The 18,002-nt window shown below is 44.1% G+C and overlaps 2 protein-coding genes across 3 annotated transcripts in view; both read right to left on the reverse strand.

Annotated features, from left to right (window-relative positions):
• PPEF2 (protein phosphatase with EF-hand domain 2) overlaps positions 1-10,831 on the reverse strand; it is a 79,117-nt gene extending 68,286 nt beyond the window's left edge. The window contains exons 1-2 of the mRNA XM_019522321.1: positions 10,535-10,831; positions 2,152-2,224 (exon numbers count right to left, since the gene is read on the reverse strand). Coding sequence (XP_019377866.1) covers positions 2,152-2,206 — 55 coding nt within the window. The 5' untranslated portion in view covers positions 2,207-2,224; positions 10,535-10,831. The remainder of the gene's footprint in view (positions 1-2,151; positions 2,225-10,534) is intronic.
• A 3,528-nt stretch (positions 10,832-14,359) lies between these two features.
• NAAA (N-acylethanolamine acid amidase) overlaps positions 14,360-18,002 on the reverse strand; it is a 29,954-nt gene continuing 26,311 nt past the window's right edge. Inside the window, exons 10-11 of one of the 2 annotated variants that reach the window (XM_019522323.1) lie at positions 16,674-16,743; positions 14,360-14,725 (exon numbers count right to left, since the gene is read on the reverse strand). In XM_019522323.1, the coding sequence (XP_019377868.1) occupies positions 14,705-14,725; positions 16,674-16,743 (91 nt within the window). In that variant the 3' untranslated portion in view covers positions 14,360-14,704. Of the gene's footprint in view, positions 14,726-16,672; positions 16,744-18,002 lie in introns of those variants that run through there. The other variant, XM_019522324.1, reaches the window with a different exon arrangement.

Genomic DNA, 18,002 nt, shown 5'->3' on the forward strand with positions numbered 1-18,002 from the left:
GAGTGAGTGAGTGAGTGAGTGAGTGAGTGAGTGAGTGAGTGAGTGAGTGAGTGTGTGTGTGTGTGTGTGTGTGTGTGTGTTGGGTTGCCACTGGGGAGAAGCGTGTGCCCTCATGCCCAATGGATGTTCGCTGGTCTTCTCCCATGCGTCATGCCCTTTCTCAGCCGGCTCAGGGTGGCTCTCCCTTTTTCTCTCTCCTGTTTTTTCTTGCCTGCCATGACTTTTTTTGATGGTTATTGAAGATTTAAAGGAAGGGGGAGAGAGGGAGGTGTTGATGTCACAACCCCAGTCACTGCCAGTCACTGGTTCGCGCCTGGATTTCCATGCCGGTGAAGAAGAAAAAAGTGGTAGATGAACTGGAAAACTGGAACTAAATTTTATTGGACCCGTTGGGTCCTTTTCTGGGTTGTCAGGGTCAAGGCAACTCCCTTTACTTAGTCTGTCTTCCCTCAGATGGTTGAGCCTCTGGGTTAGGGACAGACCAAGTCTCCTTTTCACTCAAATTGCCACCATGCCCAGCTTGGTTGCTTGCTGGAGACAGTTAATCAGTGTAAGGCAAGCTTTGGGAGGGAGCATCCGCCTCTTTCTTCCTCCTCCTAGTTGATTACTACCACGTTTGGGCCAATTGGCTGCCAGCAGAGATCAAATTAACACCAAATGAAAAAAAGGAACCAGGCTGGGAAAAAAGAAACACCCGTGCCTCTATTCTTCCACTTTGATTGCCACCACATTTGGCTTGATTGGATGGTGGAGGCGGTTAATCAACGCTTAACCAAAAAAAAACTGTTGAGCCAAGGGAGAGAGTGCCCGTTTTCTTCTCTTCCTCTCTCCCTCCCTTGGATGAGGACTCCTTTGAGCCCCCAAGAGCCTACCAGCCTCTTACATATTCCCAGGGCTTCAGTCTTGGGCAGGACATGGCCATCGCTGCACACAGTGCAAATCCCAGACTGGCTGGAGCAGCTACCAGATCAGGCAAGCTGGGGCAGGGGCAGGGCAAGGGGAATTTGTTCATGGGCCCAATCTGGCCTGCAGACCTGCCCCACACCACTCATCCAGCCCATCGAGTTAGACTTAGATAACAATTTAGATTGATTTAGATAATAATTGTGATTGGCAATTCAGTATCTTAATTCATGGTTCCTTTACTTCAGGGATATCAAGCTTGCTTGGTCCCTCAATCTAGATCCACACCACAAGGCTGGGTTGATCTGGACCATGAGTATCCTTGTGGGCTGGATCCAGACCTAGCTCCAGCTCAGGAAGCCCTGGGGATTAGGGCAACTGTTGCTCACCCTGCCCTGCTGAAACATGGTATAGATACAGGCCCTAAGGAGCTAGAGGCCACACACTACACTGGTCTCCCAGGACCTCCCCCTTTATGCTGGCCTCCAGACACCTCCCACATCACATGGTCCCTCTGTTGTGTGGGTAGCTGGCTCTCTGGGCCCCTTCCCACCAAGATGCCCTGGCCACCACAGTAGCAGGAATAATGGGAAGGAGTGGCAGCCAGGTGGAAGCTCATGGGTCATGTGTTTACCCCTCACTGGCCACTAGTTGGACAGCCCTAGCCCAGATTATGATGAAACAAGAAGAACCTCACATGAATATAAATTAAAATAGACATCATCAACTTGTTTAATCACAAAATGAAGCCTTTTAAGAGACCCAAAGAGATGCTTTTAGGAGAGATGCTTTTTGCTTTTGCTTATTTCATAGTCATCCACTTTTGGCAAGCCTGTACTCAACAGCATCTTACAATTGCTGTTTAGATTTACAGTCCTGGGGAAGAAGTGCCAATACCTCCAGCAGGCTGCCTATCAGAGCCTAGGGTTATAATATGTGCTTGTTTACTGACAAGTAGCAAGCTAATCTGAATATTTGTCCGCCCCAAAATTGCTTTGATACACAGCTTTGCCTCTAGCCATGTCTCTACTGCCTTTAATCTTAGCCCCAGCCAGTATTTGTTTGCAATTCTTTGAAGTCTGGTGCTACTCTTTGTTTGGGAACTGGAACTTGCTTTTTAAGGGAAACTGAACTGTACAAATGGGTCATGATACCATCAGGCAATATAGAAATGTAGGAACTGTGACACTATACTGGCATCTTCTTAAGCATAAGGAAAAGACTGAAATGTTTAAAAGCAACACTTACTTTTCTCCAATCTTTGTGGACAGTTGTTTGGATTTGCAGAACTTCCGCTTCCCATGATCTCCAAATAATGTCCCTGTAGGGTTGCAAAAATGGCATCATCAAAATCATATATTCAATACCGGAAAAAGCTTTCATTCAGAAAAAGAACAGGTACTGAGTGTCCCCTGCTCCTGGGAGCCTTACATTTAGTAATTCAGCAGGGGTGTCTACATGTGCTATTAATTTGAAGTAGGCTTACTGTGCAGTAAAAATACTGCACAGTAAGCCTCCCAGGGAGCAGGTCTACACTTGTTCTTTGGGAGCAGATTTGCTCCTGCCCTGCTCTGCCTCTCTGCTGGGGCAGGGGGACATTGTCCCACCCTGAGCACCACAATCAGAGCTCACCCCAGCAGCAGACAACTCTTGGGGGCCAGAAGCAGTGTCCCAGCCCCCACTCTGATTGCGGAGCTGGGGCCAGGAGCTTCCTGCTGCCAGGGCGGGGGGATATTGTCCTGGCCTAGCTCCATGATTGGAGCCCACCCAAGCAGCAGGCAGCTCCCAGGGGAGAGAAAATTGTTCTCCTGTCCCGTTGTCCAGACTGACCAGGAGCAAATTTGGTTCCAGTCAGCCACCTATACATGGGCTACTGCACAGTAACTACAGCATGGTTAATTTGCTACCTGCATTTGCAGGTAGCAAATTAACTGCGCAACTGACTAATTGACTGCATGCACAGTAAGCATTTGCACGTGCATACAGTGATGCTTTACTGCACTGTCAATTAGCCAACTGCATAGTAAAGTGTCTTGTGTAGATATGCCCAGTGATTCTCAGTCATGATGCTGTAGCATCTTGGGGTACTATGAGATCCTCGTTAGGGTGCTGTGGGGTGCCACTCAATATTTGGGCATCCATGCCTGACTTTGGGCATCCATGTTTAAAAACTTTTACCTATGAGAATAACTTGCCCGGGCATTTGGTTTATAAAGATATACATATTATTACATAACATCTATACAAGGCATGTGATTATTGAAAAATTCAGCATCTGCTTACTTCTCTATATTTTATATAAGCAGAAATAGATCATTCCATGATCTGCCTAAAATTCCAGTCTAAATGTATTTGTCTAAGGCTAGAGCACACACAAACAAAAATATGTCTAATTATTAGATAATGTTGATCTGGAATAATAGAGATTTCAAGTATCCATGTATATGTTGAACTTGACTAGCAGGTGATGGGGTGCAGATAGGATGCCATAAATGACCCTGGGGACTGGAGACAAGAAAGATGGAGAATTCCTGTATCTTCCATCCTCTCAGCTCAGGTATCTGTGATATGCATAACAGCAGTGATATGGGCTGCTTACAGATGTAAACCCCGCTCTCACAAATGGTGCTTTACTTCAAACTGAGTGCACTCCCTGAACTGAGCCCAGTGCATGCCCAGAAGAGGTATTGTGTTAGCTGGACCCAGCTTTCCCAACATCTGTACAGATCAGGTGCTTTAGTGGGACTTTTTTGGCACTTCTACCTAATAGCTGATTGAATCAGCTATTAGATAAAAATGCCAGAAAGCTCCGCTGAAGCACTCAATCTGTACAGATGCTGCAGAGCTGGATTGAACTAATGCACTGCTTCTTCCAGTAAAGTGCATTTTTTGTTTTCTGGGTTTTTTTTAACATTTGTCAGCACCCTCAAAGGAAATGGATCAGTTGCTAGGACACTAAGGCTAAGTATAGACAATCAAAAAGCCTGAGGCTGAATCAATTCAATCTTTGCAGTTTAGTCTAAGCTGCATAGATTGAACTGATAAGCAAGTGAACAGTCATTCACTGTTGATTCTGGAAATGCAGCCACATACCTGCAGTCACCAGGTCAGAAGCAGGGGGCACCAGAGCACACCTCCATGCTCTGCTGGAGCAGACAGCTTGGGCCAAGGCTAGCCTTCCCATCCTAAATCAGTTTAATCTGATACTACATCCATGCCAGTTTATCTTAAACTGCTTTCAGCCATTTTGAAAACAGTTTATGTGCACTGAATGTCTGTTGTTATAGATTTGAAGCAGTTTCTGACCACTTATACCAGTTTATGTATAATTTCTGTCCCTATCCTAAAAGGTAAATATAAATAAAATAAGCCAGAACTGGTCAGTTGTCATTACTGTTTAGCTGGTTGCTGAAGAGTCCGGTCTGGGTACTCATAAGGATTTCAGTTTGGCTAATAGAAATGTCATTTGTAATTGTAAACTAGAAATGCATCTGAAATTAATGTAAGGGAGGTTTAAACCAACAGAACAGCATTCAAAAACAAAGTTGCATTGATTCAATTAATCAACTTAAAAATCGCATACAGGCAGTCCAACATTTCGAGTTACAATGTTTCACACTTACAACGTTTATAAATTGACACCGTTTCAACTTTCTGACATTAATTTTGACTTTACAATGCTTGATCTGATGCGACACCTCGCCAGTGAACAAGTTCACTGTGTCGCTCATCTCCCTGGAGAACATCTGTCCAAACTTCCTTGGACACTTTCTTTAAGAAAGCAGACAAGACTCCAGAATAAACTGCAGCCAAGAGTCCTGAAGGGACTCCAACCAAGAACCCTTCAAAAAGTCCAACTAAGAGCCTTTCAAAAAGTCCAGCAAAGTCACCTTTCAAATAAATATAATTGCTATTTACAATATAAATACATTAATGTAGCTATATTACTCATCTATAATTGAGCAAGTACAAAATTCTGGGGTATTTTTGGTGAAAACAGGGGATTGGGCCTTGGCTCAGGAACTAATCCCCCATTTATAACATTGTTTCTTATGAGAAAATTGGTTCCAAGTTACAATGTTCTGACTTAAGACACGGTTTTCAGGAACCAATTGTGTCATAAGTCGGAGGACTGCCTGTATTTGATGAAACTTGCGCAATTCTGGGTAACCAGGCTTATTACTTTTGCTAGATTGAAATAAACCTGATTTGAACCAACAGTTTCCAAACAGCCACCTACCTCACCAGCACTGATCTCAGATTAAAATTCATACCTCAATTTATACTATTATACAATTTATAGTAGAGACCAGACTTAGCCATGCGCCAAGGCCGCAGCACGTGTCCCTCACCTCCCAGCAGTACTTTACCTGCTTGATGTGTAACATGTTGAACTACTCTGACTGGGGGTAGGGGAAACATGTAGAAGATATTTCACACACTGTGCAAAAATAATTCTTTCAACACTGCGCTTGAAGCACTCTTACTAAATCAGGGGATTTAGTTCATCATTTCACCATGGGGTTGTGTGTGCGCATACACTCCTAAGTAGAGTATATCCCAAACAACGATGAATTGAGAGATGGATGATATGCACATCTATTTGCAATGACAAAGCTGAGGTAGAGATGAGTCTAAAATAAACTATGAGCTGTCATAAGAAAATAATCAGCTTTGTTTAATAAACGCTGCTCCTCTTCACCTTCGAGTTCTGGGGGAGGGCAAGAAGAGGTATTATACAATGGGTGAATTGATTGACTCCCGGCCCACATAAATAAATCTGACTTCTAGATTTTTTTTTAGATCTCACTATAGCAAGGAGAGAATATTAGCAGGGTCCAGATGACTCCCATTTTAGGAATGGGTTGAATTCTGAAATCGTACGCGCCAGAGACTCCCAACCACAGCAGCAGCCATGGCTTAGGTGGTGACCTTCTATTCTTCTTCCAGCTCCCAAGGATACCAGAAGGAGCAGATGAATCATGAAGATTAGCACAACTAAGGCATCTCTGCCCTGAGTTTATGGGATGGATAGAGGGCCTTAAGACAGACAGACAAGCCTCTTGAACTTGTGGGAGAGAAGCCCACCCTTTAGGAAGCCAGCATGCTGCTTATCAAAGGGAACAAGAGTATTCTGGTTAGAAACATTCATGGTCAACATTCCCAATGTTTAGGCACTGAGTTCCCTCAGACGAAGGCAAGGATTGTCGGTCACTGACAGCGTTACAGGAGAACAGCAGGTCTTATTTCTGTGTGGCCATTCTCAGGCAAGAGAAAGTAGGGGTGATGGGAAAGATACTGACTGTTGCAGGGTGGAGGAAAGAGGGGGAAGTGATTCTGGGTGTGAAACCAGAACTTAAATGATTTGAGGGTCAGAGAACTGATCAATTGTGAAGGTTACTTTTCCTTCCAGGCTGAGGGGGCAGGAGCCCTTTATCTCCCACTCCACCCTCCTCCAAATTTTCCCTTCCCATCTCCTCCCCTTCCCACAGACTCTCCACACCTCCATTCCTAGTTCTTCCTTCCCACCCCATCAACCTCTACAAACTGTTCATGTGCAGATGCTCTCCGAATGCAAGTATCATGGCATAAACCAGGCACAGACAGTCCTGTACAACTATATTGTGGTCACCAAAATCCATTTGTTTGGGGTCTCAGAAAGATGAAGATATATACTGAATGGAGAGCTGCAAATACATAAGCTCCAAATGTAGTACTAGGTCAACATTTGGATATAAAAAGCCATTTAAAATTGCGATTGGATGCCTTTCAAAGAGATGCATCCTAGTTCAACTAAGCATTTAGGACTTGATGCAGGATTTGCAGGGTGAAATTATAATAATACCTTCCCTTACATAACATGTTTCATCAGTAGATCTCCAAGCACTTCACCAAAGTGGCTAGTGTCCTCAATCCCCATGGGGAAACTGGGACACGGGAAGGTGAAGTGACTTGCCCAAGGTTATCCAGCCAGCAAGTGGCCTAGCCAGCAGATAGAGACATCATTTACCATGTTAGTCTGAAGTCAAGTAGAAGGCAGTGTAGATTTGTACCGTATAACAAACCAAAGTAAATATATATTTACTACATATGTATAGTATAAGCACTAACTTTTGTGAACTGAAGCTCACTTCATAAGATGCTGTAAAGGGACATGCAGAAAGCAGAGTAAGGAGAAGGAAATTAGAATAGAAAAGACAAGGGAGGGAGAGAGAGAGTGGGTGAAAGACAAAAAAACAAGCAGTAAATCTGTAGAAATAAAGGAGTTACAAAAGCCAACTCAGGTAGTGACACCCATCTTGAATCCCAGTCAAATCCTCTATCCAGAAGGCAACAATTTCACCTCTTAAAACTTACAACCAATGGCAACTTTAATTGAGATGCTATAGATTTGAAAAAATGGGAATTTAATCCAAACTACAGTACATCATAAAACGTCATGAAGGCAATTCATAATATGAATAGTGGCTACTGCTTCCACCTCTTAACCATTTTTACCCTTGCATTAGTAGAACTTTTACAGTTAGTAAATTAGAATATATCTGGCCAAAAATCATTGCTGAATCTGTCCAGTAATTCTTCCACTTAGCACCCTGTGATCTTGACACAGAAAAGCACTTGTGTTCTCCAAGATTTTGGATGCTACTATGTTACAGATTGAAAACAAAAAGAAGAAAATTCTCAGCTTTTAAAGCTCCTAGTAAAACCTGGCTTGTACAAAGTGGTCCAGTTTTGTACGAACTTTTGAGGAAGTTTTTCCAAATGTAGACATCTGAGTGCACATTGAGACACTTTTTAGCCTTTCTTATGGATAGGGTGGAATATAAATCTAAAATAAATAAAAAAAATTACCATCTCTCATAAGGAAAAGCATCAGACTTTTAAAAGCACTGAGCCACCCAGAGCTGTTTAGTAGGATTTCCAAAATTCCTGCGTTCCATGGCTACCACTGATTTCAGTGGAAGCTGAATGCTTAGGCTTTTGTTTTTAGAAAAGCAGCTATCTAAATCCTTAGATGTCTAAATACCTTTAAAACTGTGGCCCTAAGAAATCACAGTTCCATTTTAAGCCAAAGGGAACTGCAAGTTACTGAACAAAATTTCAAACCGGCTGTAATTTAATTGCCTAGGTATGGTGTCAGGAGCCTTAACTTACCCTACTTATTATACCTAGAAACTTTGGCCTGTGTGAATTGTTCAAGTATGGTCCTGGCTTTTCAGGCCCACAAATTTCAATGTTTTAAAAATTTCATTCTAAAAAAAAAATCTGTTTTTACCTTGCGACAGGAGATGCCTCATAGTGGTTGGGTAAAAACCACCACTATTTTAAAAACGAAAAGCAAAAGCAAAAAGAAAAAGCCACATTTGGGGGCTTCAGAATGGAACTGAGACATATTTCCCCTTTGTTTTTTTCAAAATCGTTACTTTGTGAAGCCCTTCTTTTAACTGTAGTTGTGGGTGTTCAGCTTAGGCAAAGCCAAAGCATTCATCTGTGGTTGTGCTACTGTCTAGTAGGGACACTTATGTAAAACAAACAAAGTATCTTTTCCTTTTCCTCCTCATCCTACAAGTCCACCAACATGTGACACAAGCAGCTTCAGCTGCATCCTGGCCACCCTCCTTGGGCCTGGGGATTCCCAGCTGGTCCCGCCAATGAACGTGCTTCCCTTACCCCCATCCCCTCCTGATGGAAGGGCAGGTGGAAGCCTAGGAAAAAGCTGTGCAGTATCTAAGAGCAGCTAACTCCACATAGGGAAACGGCGGAGCAGAGGGATGCCAAACCAATTTGAAAAGGAAGGGGTGAAGATGGACTACAACACGCCCAGCAGCTTAAGAACAGCTCCATCCCCACCTCACCCACAACTTTTGTGAAAACCTTGCCAGCACAGCAGTTTCCTTGCTCTTCCTCTGCCTGAAGTTCCTAGTCAGCTCCTGGAAAGGTCTCCTCCTGCTGGTCCTAGTAAAAGGGAGGGGCAGATGGCTGGGCACTGCAAGCTGGCATCTGTCTGTACCTGAGAAGGCATCACACCCACATTCAGACTATACCACACTGCATTTTCCTTACAGACTGTGCAGCTGGGAAAACTTCTAACCATTCCACCTTAGACCTTGATCCTGTCTTCCTGCTGGCTAGATTTCCCTCGGCAGATTTTCCTGGCTTTTGTTTTGCCTAGATTTTAAAACAACCCCCAAGGTGCGACTTCCCTACTTCTTTAGGGAGGGTATGGTGTAGTCAAACACACTCCAGCCTTACATCCTGTTTTTCCCCAAGAAGTGATGCTGTAGAGAGGCTGTCCTGGCAAACAGACATTCAAAAGGAAAGCAGAGGTGAGAAACACAGTACAGTCACAAAGTACAATTTTTCCTTACCAGAACAGAACAAATTCAATTGGAAAACCAATGCTGGGTGATTCCAATTTGCCAGTCAGGTTTCATAGAATGACACAAGCTACAATGTGTAAAATAAAGCACACAGAAACATGCACACTGCATGGTCACTGCTTAGTAGTGTTAAAATTCTAGCACTTCAAATGCAAAAGAAATTTGCAGGAATTCATGCTCCTTACCAATGCAACATATATATACCCTTCCTATGTTGAGAAAGCCATGCCTGCGGTTACACTGAAAAGAACACTTTGCTGCTGTAGTTTTGCTGCTTTGTTTTCAGGTAGCAATTCTTTTTAGTTAGGCCATGGGTTTTTAGGCATTAAAAAAATACTCTTAATTGTGCAAAGAAACTTTTAGCCATGAATTTCAGGGCTATTTCTCTTATTTGCTTTCTAAGATGTTACAAATGTGCTTGATCAAAACTTCTCTTAGTCATTTCTTTAAGCTCCCAAAATAAATATGGACGTGATGGTCTAAATTGTGCAATGAGAAGATCCATGACTTTCCTGGTGTCCCTGGTGCGAATCTACACAGTGTTTGCTACCATGGCTATGGGAATCAAAGCATCATTTGAGAAGGACCAGGTTCCTGAGGTTCAAGAGAATGTAGTGTTACAAAATGTAAATGGGTGCTGGGAAAGATAATGTACATCATGTGTTGTACAAGTAATAGAATCCAAACTACATGAAAACTCCAGATACAGTGGGATACTTAAGAGTTCAGTTTACGGGAATTCAGTGGACAGCGAGACAACAGAATAGGCACACAGTGGCAGTTCATGGCACAGGGATGTTGGGATATGAAGGGCTGGTTGGGAATCCTACTGGATAATTAAGTATTGTTGCCCATTTATCAAGTCTGCTGTTAAAACAAAAATGCCACCAGTTAATCTATAAGCTATCGATGACTACAAGGTAAAAAAAAAGTCAAGTAAAAGTTCTACAACAAAAAGAAAATAAAGGTAACTGGACTAAAGGAATGAATATTTCTCCCAAATCCCATCTTTTCCTTCTGGTAGTTGGTGGTCAATGTTTCACAGCTTGCATCTGGAAACAAATGTTGCTTTATTTAATAACTACACTTTCAGCCCATGGGCAACAGTCAGAGCACTGACAAAGAGCACTTCCAATAGGAAACGCTTTATACCAGCTCACCAGACAAGAATTTCAAACATGATTATTGTCTAATTATGCTGCCACACAAATATTGCTACACATAATGTGGAAAAAAACAAACAAACTTACCTTTGCTGACCTCTGGCTTTAGGAAGGATATATTGGGATAAACACCGTAGAAGGTCTCTGATTTTTTTAATGATTTATTTTTTTGTGTTTGCACATTTATAGAATCAGCATCCAATGCTCAATGTGATCAAGAGTCTCCAAGATTTTTTAGCTAGTTACAAATGCAGGAAACTCTCATTGCCTAAGAAGTCAAACAAGAAAGTCAAGCAAACCAAGAGGGCATCTTCCACTTGGCTACTCAGTGAAAAACTCCCAATCTCTCACACCTCTGGCAAGAAGCCTGTGTGTTGCTCTCCAAAGAAAGTGCAGACCTTTTGATTTATTTAATGCTCAGTTGTTCTGAGAAGCTTTAAGATTGTTCCCATGTGACACTTAAGAAAGACAAGAGATTTGAAATGGATTAGGATTACTAGAGGGGATTATGAATAGAAAAATCTAGCATGCTGGCCTCACACTCATTTTAACAGACAAACCAGCTCTTGCATGCATGCCAGCTGTCCTTGGTTACATGCAATTTCCTCAGAAGAATGTTCCCACTGATTTGGATCTTTGGATAGAAAGGTCTCTTATACATTTGACTTGGGTGGGAAGGGAGAGAAAGGGAGAGGCGCACCTCTGTCGTACAGATATAGAAAGCTGCAGGGTGAGAGGATTTCATTAAATTGGCTGAATTAAAATGCAAGAGAAAGGTATGCTCCACACCAAGTACAGGTACAGCTGAGAAGATATTATCTACCCTTCCCTTGGTTCAAAATCATACAGAAGCTATTTGCAGAGGTCCCTCCGCACAAAGAATACAGCTTTATTCACTGGAATAGTGGTAATTTCCTCATTTGATTGGGGAAAGATGTGATCCTTATAGAATATAATACTTATAAGCTAAAATGAATCCCGACTGATTTATGTTTGCACCCTACCTAAATCCTGGATTCATAAACAAGCTACTTCCTCCATCCCTACACGTGGCAAGTGTACAGAATTCATTTTCCATGTAGATGCAGACATCCTAACTGATTTTTCCTTGTGGCGATCCCACGCTTAGGAAAAGTAATGAAAACTCTTCCTGAAGAAGCTCTTAAGTCACACCACACAAGCAGCAGAAAACTTCGGTGGTTCTGGGTCTCACCCCTCTATAGAAAAAGGGAAACCAAATCTTAATTAAAGTGTTTCTGCACAAACCATTTATAGCAGTTAGTCTGTAGATGGAGAACCATGGGGAGGTTTAATTCATTATTATTCAATGTTAAAAGACTGGTATTGGATGTTTATAGAAGCATTTGCAACTTGTACTAGTTACCTATAAATTATAGCATGAAAGATAAATGATCCAAAAACTCATAGCAGTTGTATTCTACTTTGTCACCCAGTCACCATTTAAAAAAAAAAAGGTTTCAGCCATTCAGGGTGGGCCCACACAATGTGGTATAGGTGGTGCTGGGTGGCAGGTAGCCAGGGCCCCCCACTCCCACAGACGCCCCACCGCCAGACTCCACATCCCCCAAACCACTGCACAAGCCCCATACCCCTCTTCAAACCTCACTCCCAAGCCCTATAAACCCACCTATAATGCCCCCCAACCTCCCCCACAAACCCCACCCCACATCGCCCCCACAAATCACATCCTGTGTGCCCAACCACCGAACAGGATGGGACAAGACCTTTTGGTGGAGGCTGTGGCTGCAGGGGCAACTACCACACTGCAGCCCTGACCCATGCCCACACCACCGTTGGGATATGCGGGTCGGGGGCTCCTGCTCCCAGGAACCACTTGGGAGGTATGATGAGCTGGAGGTAGCAGCAGGGTGTGTATGTGAGTGTGAGAGTGAGAGAGAGATGGGGGTTGGGAGTAGGGGAGCGCTCTGGAGAGGAGAGGCCTCCAGAGCCAGGCTTAGAGCAGGCTTGTGGAGGGGGAGCTGGCCTGGAAAGAAAGGGCCCAGCTCAGTCTTTGAGCTCCAGCTGAAGGCTTCCCAGGCACAGCATGGGGCAGGGAGCAGAACAGCAAGGGCCAGCACTGCTCAGAGCTACAAAGCAGCAAGTGGGACAGCTGCAGCTGGACTCACGTCCTGGTTCTAGGACAGATCTGTGTCCAGGAGGGAGCTGGTGGTGGCAGACAGGGGCTGCAGGTCAGGAGTGAGGGGCACTCAGTGTGGGGCTGTGGGTTGAGAGTCCGGAGCAAGGGCAGGGGCAGCTCTGATTTTTCTATGACAAAAAACCAAAAGTAAATGCCAACGTATAAAGATATTTAGAATTTATTTTATTATGGTGAGGCACTGGTAGGCTTCCAAAATGCTTTAAAATTGTAAACAATATCAATAAAGCATTGCTCAACTAATTTCTCTCTATATAGCAGCGTTTCATTTTAATAGTGGAAGAACACGGATTTTAGGTATTTTAATGAGAGAATTTGGGTTTCTTATTAGAGAATTTGCAGTTTTTAAACAGGGAATACCAGGATCTCTGCTGGTGGGGCAAGTGGAAAGACCCAGGCAGAAGAACCTGCCTAGGGTCAGCACTGGGGACTCAGCTGGAGGGCAGTTGAGGTGGCTGACCTCTTGGCCATTTGCAGCCAAGAGGACAGGCTTTGATAGTTCAAAGCAGGCCACTGCAATAAGCATATCTTCTAGGCAATAGCTGCCCAGATGGCAGAGCAGGGACACAAGAAGACATGACAGCAGTTCCTCTTGAAGGCAAACTGTGCAGCCACAGCCCACTGGCAGTGGGCCCAGAGGTGCAGAAGGCTCTGCTGCAGTGGCACATACCACAGCCCAGGCACATGTGCAGTGCTTGTCCAGGTCTGGCAGGAGCACAGACATGGAGCCACAGGTCCAAGAGTGGGGATGCTGTTTCAGGTGGCAACAGGTCACAGCCAGGCAGCAGCTCCCACTTCCAGACTGCTACATTGGGTAGAGGGTGCAGGGGCCACTCTAGGTTAGGGCTGCTTCAGCAGTCCAGCTGGCACAAGGGGTAGTGTCTCCAGATACCAAGTAGCTGGACTTTAGAAGCTCCTGTCTATTTGTATCTTCCAGAGATCGTGGGCCTTAAGGCCCACCTAGTTAACTAATAGCCCCCACTGCATGGGGCCAAAGTTTGAAAGATACAACTGATATATATATATATTTTTAGGGGCGGATAACTAAGGAAGAAAAGGGTAGGAGTGATGTGGGGGTCACCTCAGAAGCTCCTGGGAGCAAGTAGCTCTGAGCTGCTCACCAGGACAGGTTTTTATACTGCTGGGGCCAGCACAGGTGCTAGACCCAGCCTCTAGCTGTCCCTGGCTGAAGATCCAGGAGGAACTGGGCAGGGTCAGTTTGCCCCAAGTGGCACAAATTGTTCCACACCAAAGTGCATATTCAGGTACCTGTGCTGAGGCAGAAGTCTCTGGCACAAATTTGTGCTGCTGCTATTTGAGCTGCTGGAAGCACATGTGCATGCATGTGTGGACGTGCCCAGGAGAACCAGAATCTGAGGGAAAACACAGGCAGGCACCTGCACTGAGGATTCAAGCATCCCTGTGGGTTGCAGAATCCTTCTCTACAGGGTCTTTAAATAAAGGAGGCTGTGGGAGTGTTTGACGAAGAATCATGGAGGTCTATTCACTAACCTAACATAGTTCCATAGACAAACAACAGCTTCCAGGACAGATGAAACACCGATGCTGCAGAAATAAATGCAGGGTTCTTGCCGTTCTTCCAAACCCTCTATGGACATTGCAGCACTCAGCATATTTCAGTTAGGGTGGATGCTAAAAAGAGGATCCAATCTTAATGCTTGTACTATGGTTTTGGATCACAGACAATGTGAACATGAGAAAACAACAACAATATACATGATTCACAGAACCTGCTACATATTTTTATTTTAAATTTTCAGGGCTATTAAGCTAAGCAAAAGTGGAGGCTTTTATTACTGAATTTGTTGATATATTTCTTTAAATTGCATGCTTCTTTGCAGAAATGGTAAAAAATAGCTCTCAATTTTAAACAAGTACTAAAAAAACCTGACACAATCAAAAATATATTAAAACCTTAATTCCAGATGATTAACAAAATAAGAATCTTAGAGTCCTATAAAGAATGAACAAGTCAGTTTTACCTCCACTGTTCATGTAATTATTTTATACAGTGCATTACATTTCTTTATTTTAAAACTAAAAACTGGTCTTGAATAACATCAGGTTTTCCTCTTTTTTGTCTGTTAAAAAGAAGAGCAAGAAATAAATTAGCTGGATATATATGGAAGAACAAATAGAGCAAACATTTTAAAATTACCAACAGGATAGTGTAAGACCTTGACTCCATGCGATGTCTAACGACTGGATAGCAACAGGCCAGCACATGCACTGGCTTCACAAAGCAGCTTTATTGTGAGACAGCACTCAGGATACCTGTAATCTGGGTGACCCAGAGTATCTTTTCTAAAAGTCTTTTATTAAACTTAAGTTACATAGACCCCCAATCAAGAAAAACTAATCTTCAGAGAGAAAGGAAATAAAGTAGTTTACAGGCCAGGTTTTGCTGCCAGGGAAAGGCAAAGGTCAAACTGACTTTTTTGAAAGAAGGAACACCCATATATCAATAAAATCAGTGACATCTGCGAAGTTTGCAGAACTCAATTGCTCCTTGGAGAATGAGGTTGGGTTTTTATTTAGAACCAGCAGATGCAGCGTTGGTCACAATTCTAAAAATTTTGAGAGTTCATGTACTTCAATTTTTTCTGGAAGCCCTAAATGCATAAACCAAGGGAAGGATGCTGTTCAATTGGCCCTAAGGGGCGAGAGGCTTCTACAATGGGAAGGTCTGCATCAAGGTTGAAAATGTAAGCAAGGTCAATGGATTTATGTAGGCTGAGTACAGCTCCTGTTATAATGAACATGGGCTGAGGGAAAGTTTAATGTCTCTGTGGCCTGCAATTCACTTCACCACTGTGCAGTTACATTACTTACGATTTCACAAAATCTGATGTCACCTCCCGTCAGCCTGACAGGAAGCACAACCAGCACCACTTTAACTCTTATGCGGCACTTTTTCTCAGTACTTCTCAAGGGGCTTTACAAAGGAAGCTGGTATTTACCCCATTTTACAGGTGGGGAAAATTAAGAAGCAGAAAGTAACTAGCTCAGAATCACACAGGAAGCCAAAGACAGAGCCAGGAACAGAAACCAGATCTCCTGAGTCCCCTCCCAGTGCTCTTGCCCACTAGACCAGTGGTTCTCAACTTTTATTGTACCAGGATCTGCTTATAAACATTCATGCACACTCCCAACCAGGTAAAAAGTGTAAGTAGAAAACAGCCCCGGCTCTGCCATCCCTGGATTTGTGCACCCATAGCGGGCACGGGGTTGTAGCCTAGCCAGATTGGCACAGGCAGGAGCTGCCTCTGCGACCCAGCAGGAGGGACCTAACATGGGAGGGTGGAGCAGGGTGGCAAGACTCATTGCTGCTGCTGCCACCCGGACCCACTTGCCACCTGCATCAGCAGCAGCACAAGGAGTAACAAATGGGGGGTAGAGGGGGCTGTGCTGCCCTCACCTCCTCCTGCCTCCAGCCAGTCATGTACTGAGCCACAGCTCTACTCTGCTGCCATAGCTCTCATGCTGACACCATTCACTGCCAACCCACCTCCCCTCCTGGGTTGAGTCATGGCCTGAGGGGAGTGGCAGTAGAAGCTGGGCCACGGCAGTGGGGTAGAGGTGCAGCCCAATGCATGAGTGACTGGAGGCAGGAAGTGGTGAGGGCAGCATAGCCCCCTCCCTCCCCAGTCCATTACTCCTTGCACTGCTGGCAGCACAGCTGGCATGGGGGTCCTAATGGTGGCAGCTGCAGTAACAAGTCTTGCCTTCCCACTCTGCCCTCCCATGCTGGGTCCTGCCCCCTGGTCTGTGGCGGTGGCTTCTGCCCATGCCAGGCTGCCCAGATTGATACGCTGTTTATTAGTATGCACAGTGTTAACAAATGGGGAAGCACAAGCACCAAACATTTTTTTTAAAAATGTATGCAAACTATGATGTATTTTTAAAAGTTTGTTTGCAACCCTTTTATATATTCTTATGACCCACTTTTGGATTACAGCCCATGGATTGAGAAATGCTGCCTCTTCTACTTAAATACAAATAGTTGTTAGACACCTTTGTTTTACATACCGGCGTTCTGATCCAAGTTGTGTACTTGTCTGGGAATGCAGCACTCATGACTGTGGTATATATTGTGTAACTAGGGTGAAAGAGAAAACAGACAGCGTGGGCAAAATAGCATCTCAAGCCAAAAAAGAGGCTTTTGTGAGAACAGAAGAGTAAAGACTCAATCTTACGGGACTGGACCCAATGATCTTACGAGGTCCCTTTCAGCCCTAATGTCTATGAACTTACTACAAACATACCTCTTACATATATGAGCCAGAACAACAGAAAGTACAGCATATTGAAACATCAGGGAGAGAGCCTGATAAAACTTACACCTATGGGTGTACACTGGTCTAGCCCCACTGAATCTTGTCTATTCCAGCAAAGAATTTGCCCCTAAATGACACTGTTTATCTTAATCAAGGTAATGGAATATTAATATGGATCTCACTGGTGAAAAGGACAGAACTCAAGCATGGTAGGAATGGTGTAATCACATTTACAATTCATGGGTAAATAAACACAATTGTTATCTCTGAGAAACTAATTCCAAAGCTCTAAGTGTGACTGGATGATATTGTGGAGACACTAAGCTGAAAATAAAAATATAACATGATAAGGAGATCTGCAAAGATGCAGATTTTTTAAAATGCTGCAGAATGGCAATTAGTAAGAGAAGGCATTTTGTACTGGAGAGATAATAGCTCTGGCCCCCATTTACTATTTGTCTCTGGGAGTGAGACAAGTCATTTAGAAAAACTGGCTCATCTAATTATTAATGGCTTCACTGCTCTGGAAGTCTGGACTCCAAGCAGAGAAGATCTGAGACCAGCAACACAGGGTTTTATCATTCCTCAGTAAGCAGCAGACAGGGGACACAGGCACTTATGCAACTCCTGATGTAGAAAAGCATCATGCACATGAACAGTGTTTGACTGGGGAAGATTCTAATACAATAAAAGGCTTTGTCTGTCTGACTGTGTGTCTGTGTGTCTGTCTGTAATGATTTTGCCCAACTGTGCATGTGGTGATTGGCTGCGTGGGCTGGGCGGCCAGGGGCGAGGCCAGCTGAATTTAAATGGGAGCCCCTCCACCAGTGCTGCCTCCTCCTGTAGCTTGTGGTGCAGTGGCTCCCTGCACCCCACCTCTACAGAGGCAAAACAAAAAATCAGGTAGAGCATTTTAAAAGCGGTGGGGCCCAATGAGGAAAAGCAGGAGCCCCTCTGTCGTAGTGGAGTTGGACCTGAAGTGGGAAGGGGAGGAGGGGGAGCAGGTTAAGAACCAAAGCGGGGGGGAGGGGGCGGGATGGATCCGAAGCCGGGGATGGATCCAAAGGCGGGGATGGATCCA

This window comes from Gavialis gangeticus, unplaced genomic scaffold (genome assembly GCF_001723915.1).
Source record: "Gavialis gangeticus isolate Ggan-Ray unplaced genomic scaffold, GavGan_comp1, whole genome shotgun sequence".
NCBI classification, from domain to species: domain Eukaryota; kingdom Metazoa; phylum Chordata; order Crocodylia; family Gavialidae; genus Gavialis; species Gavialis gangeticus.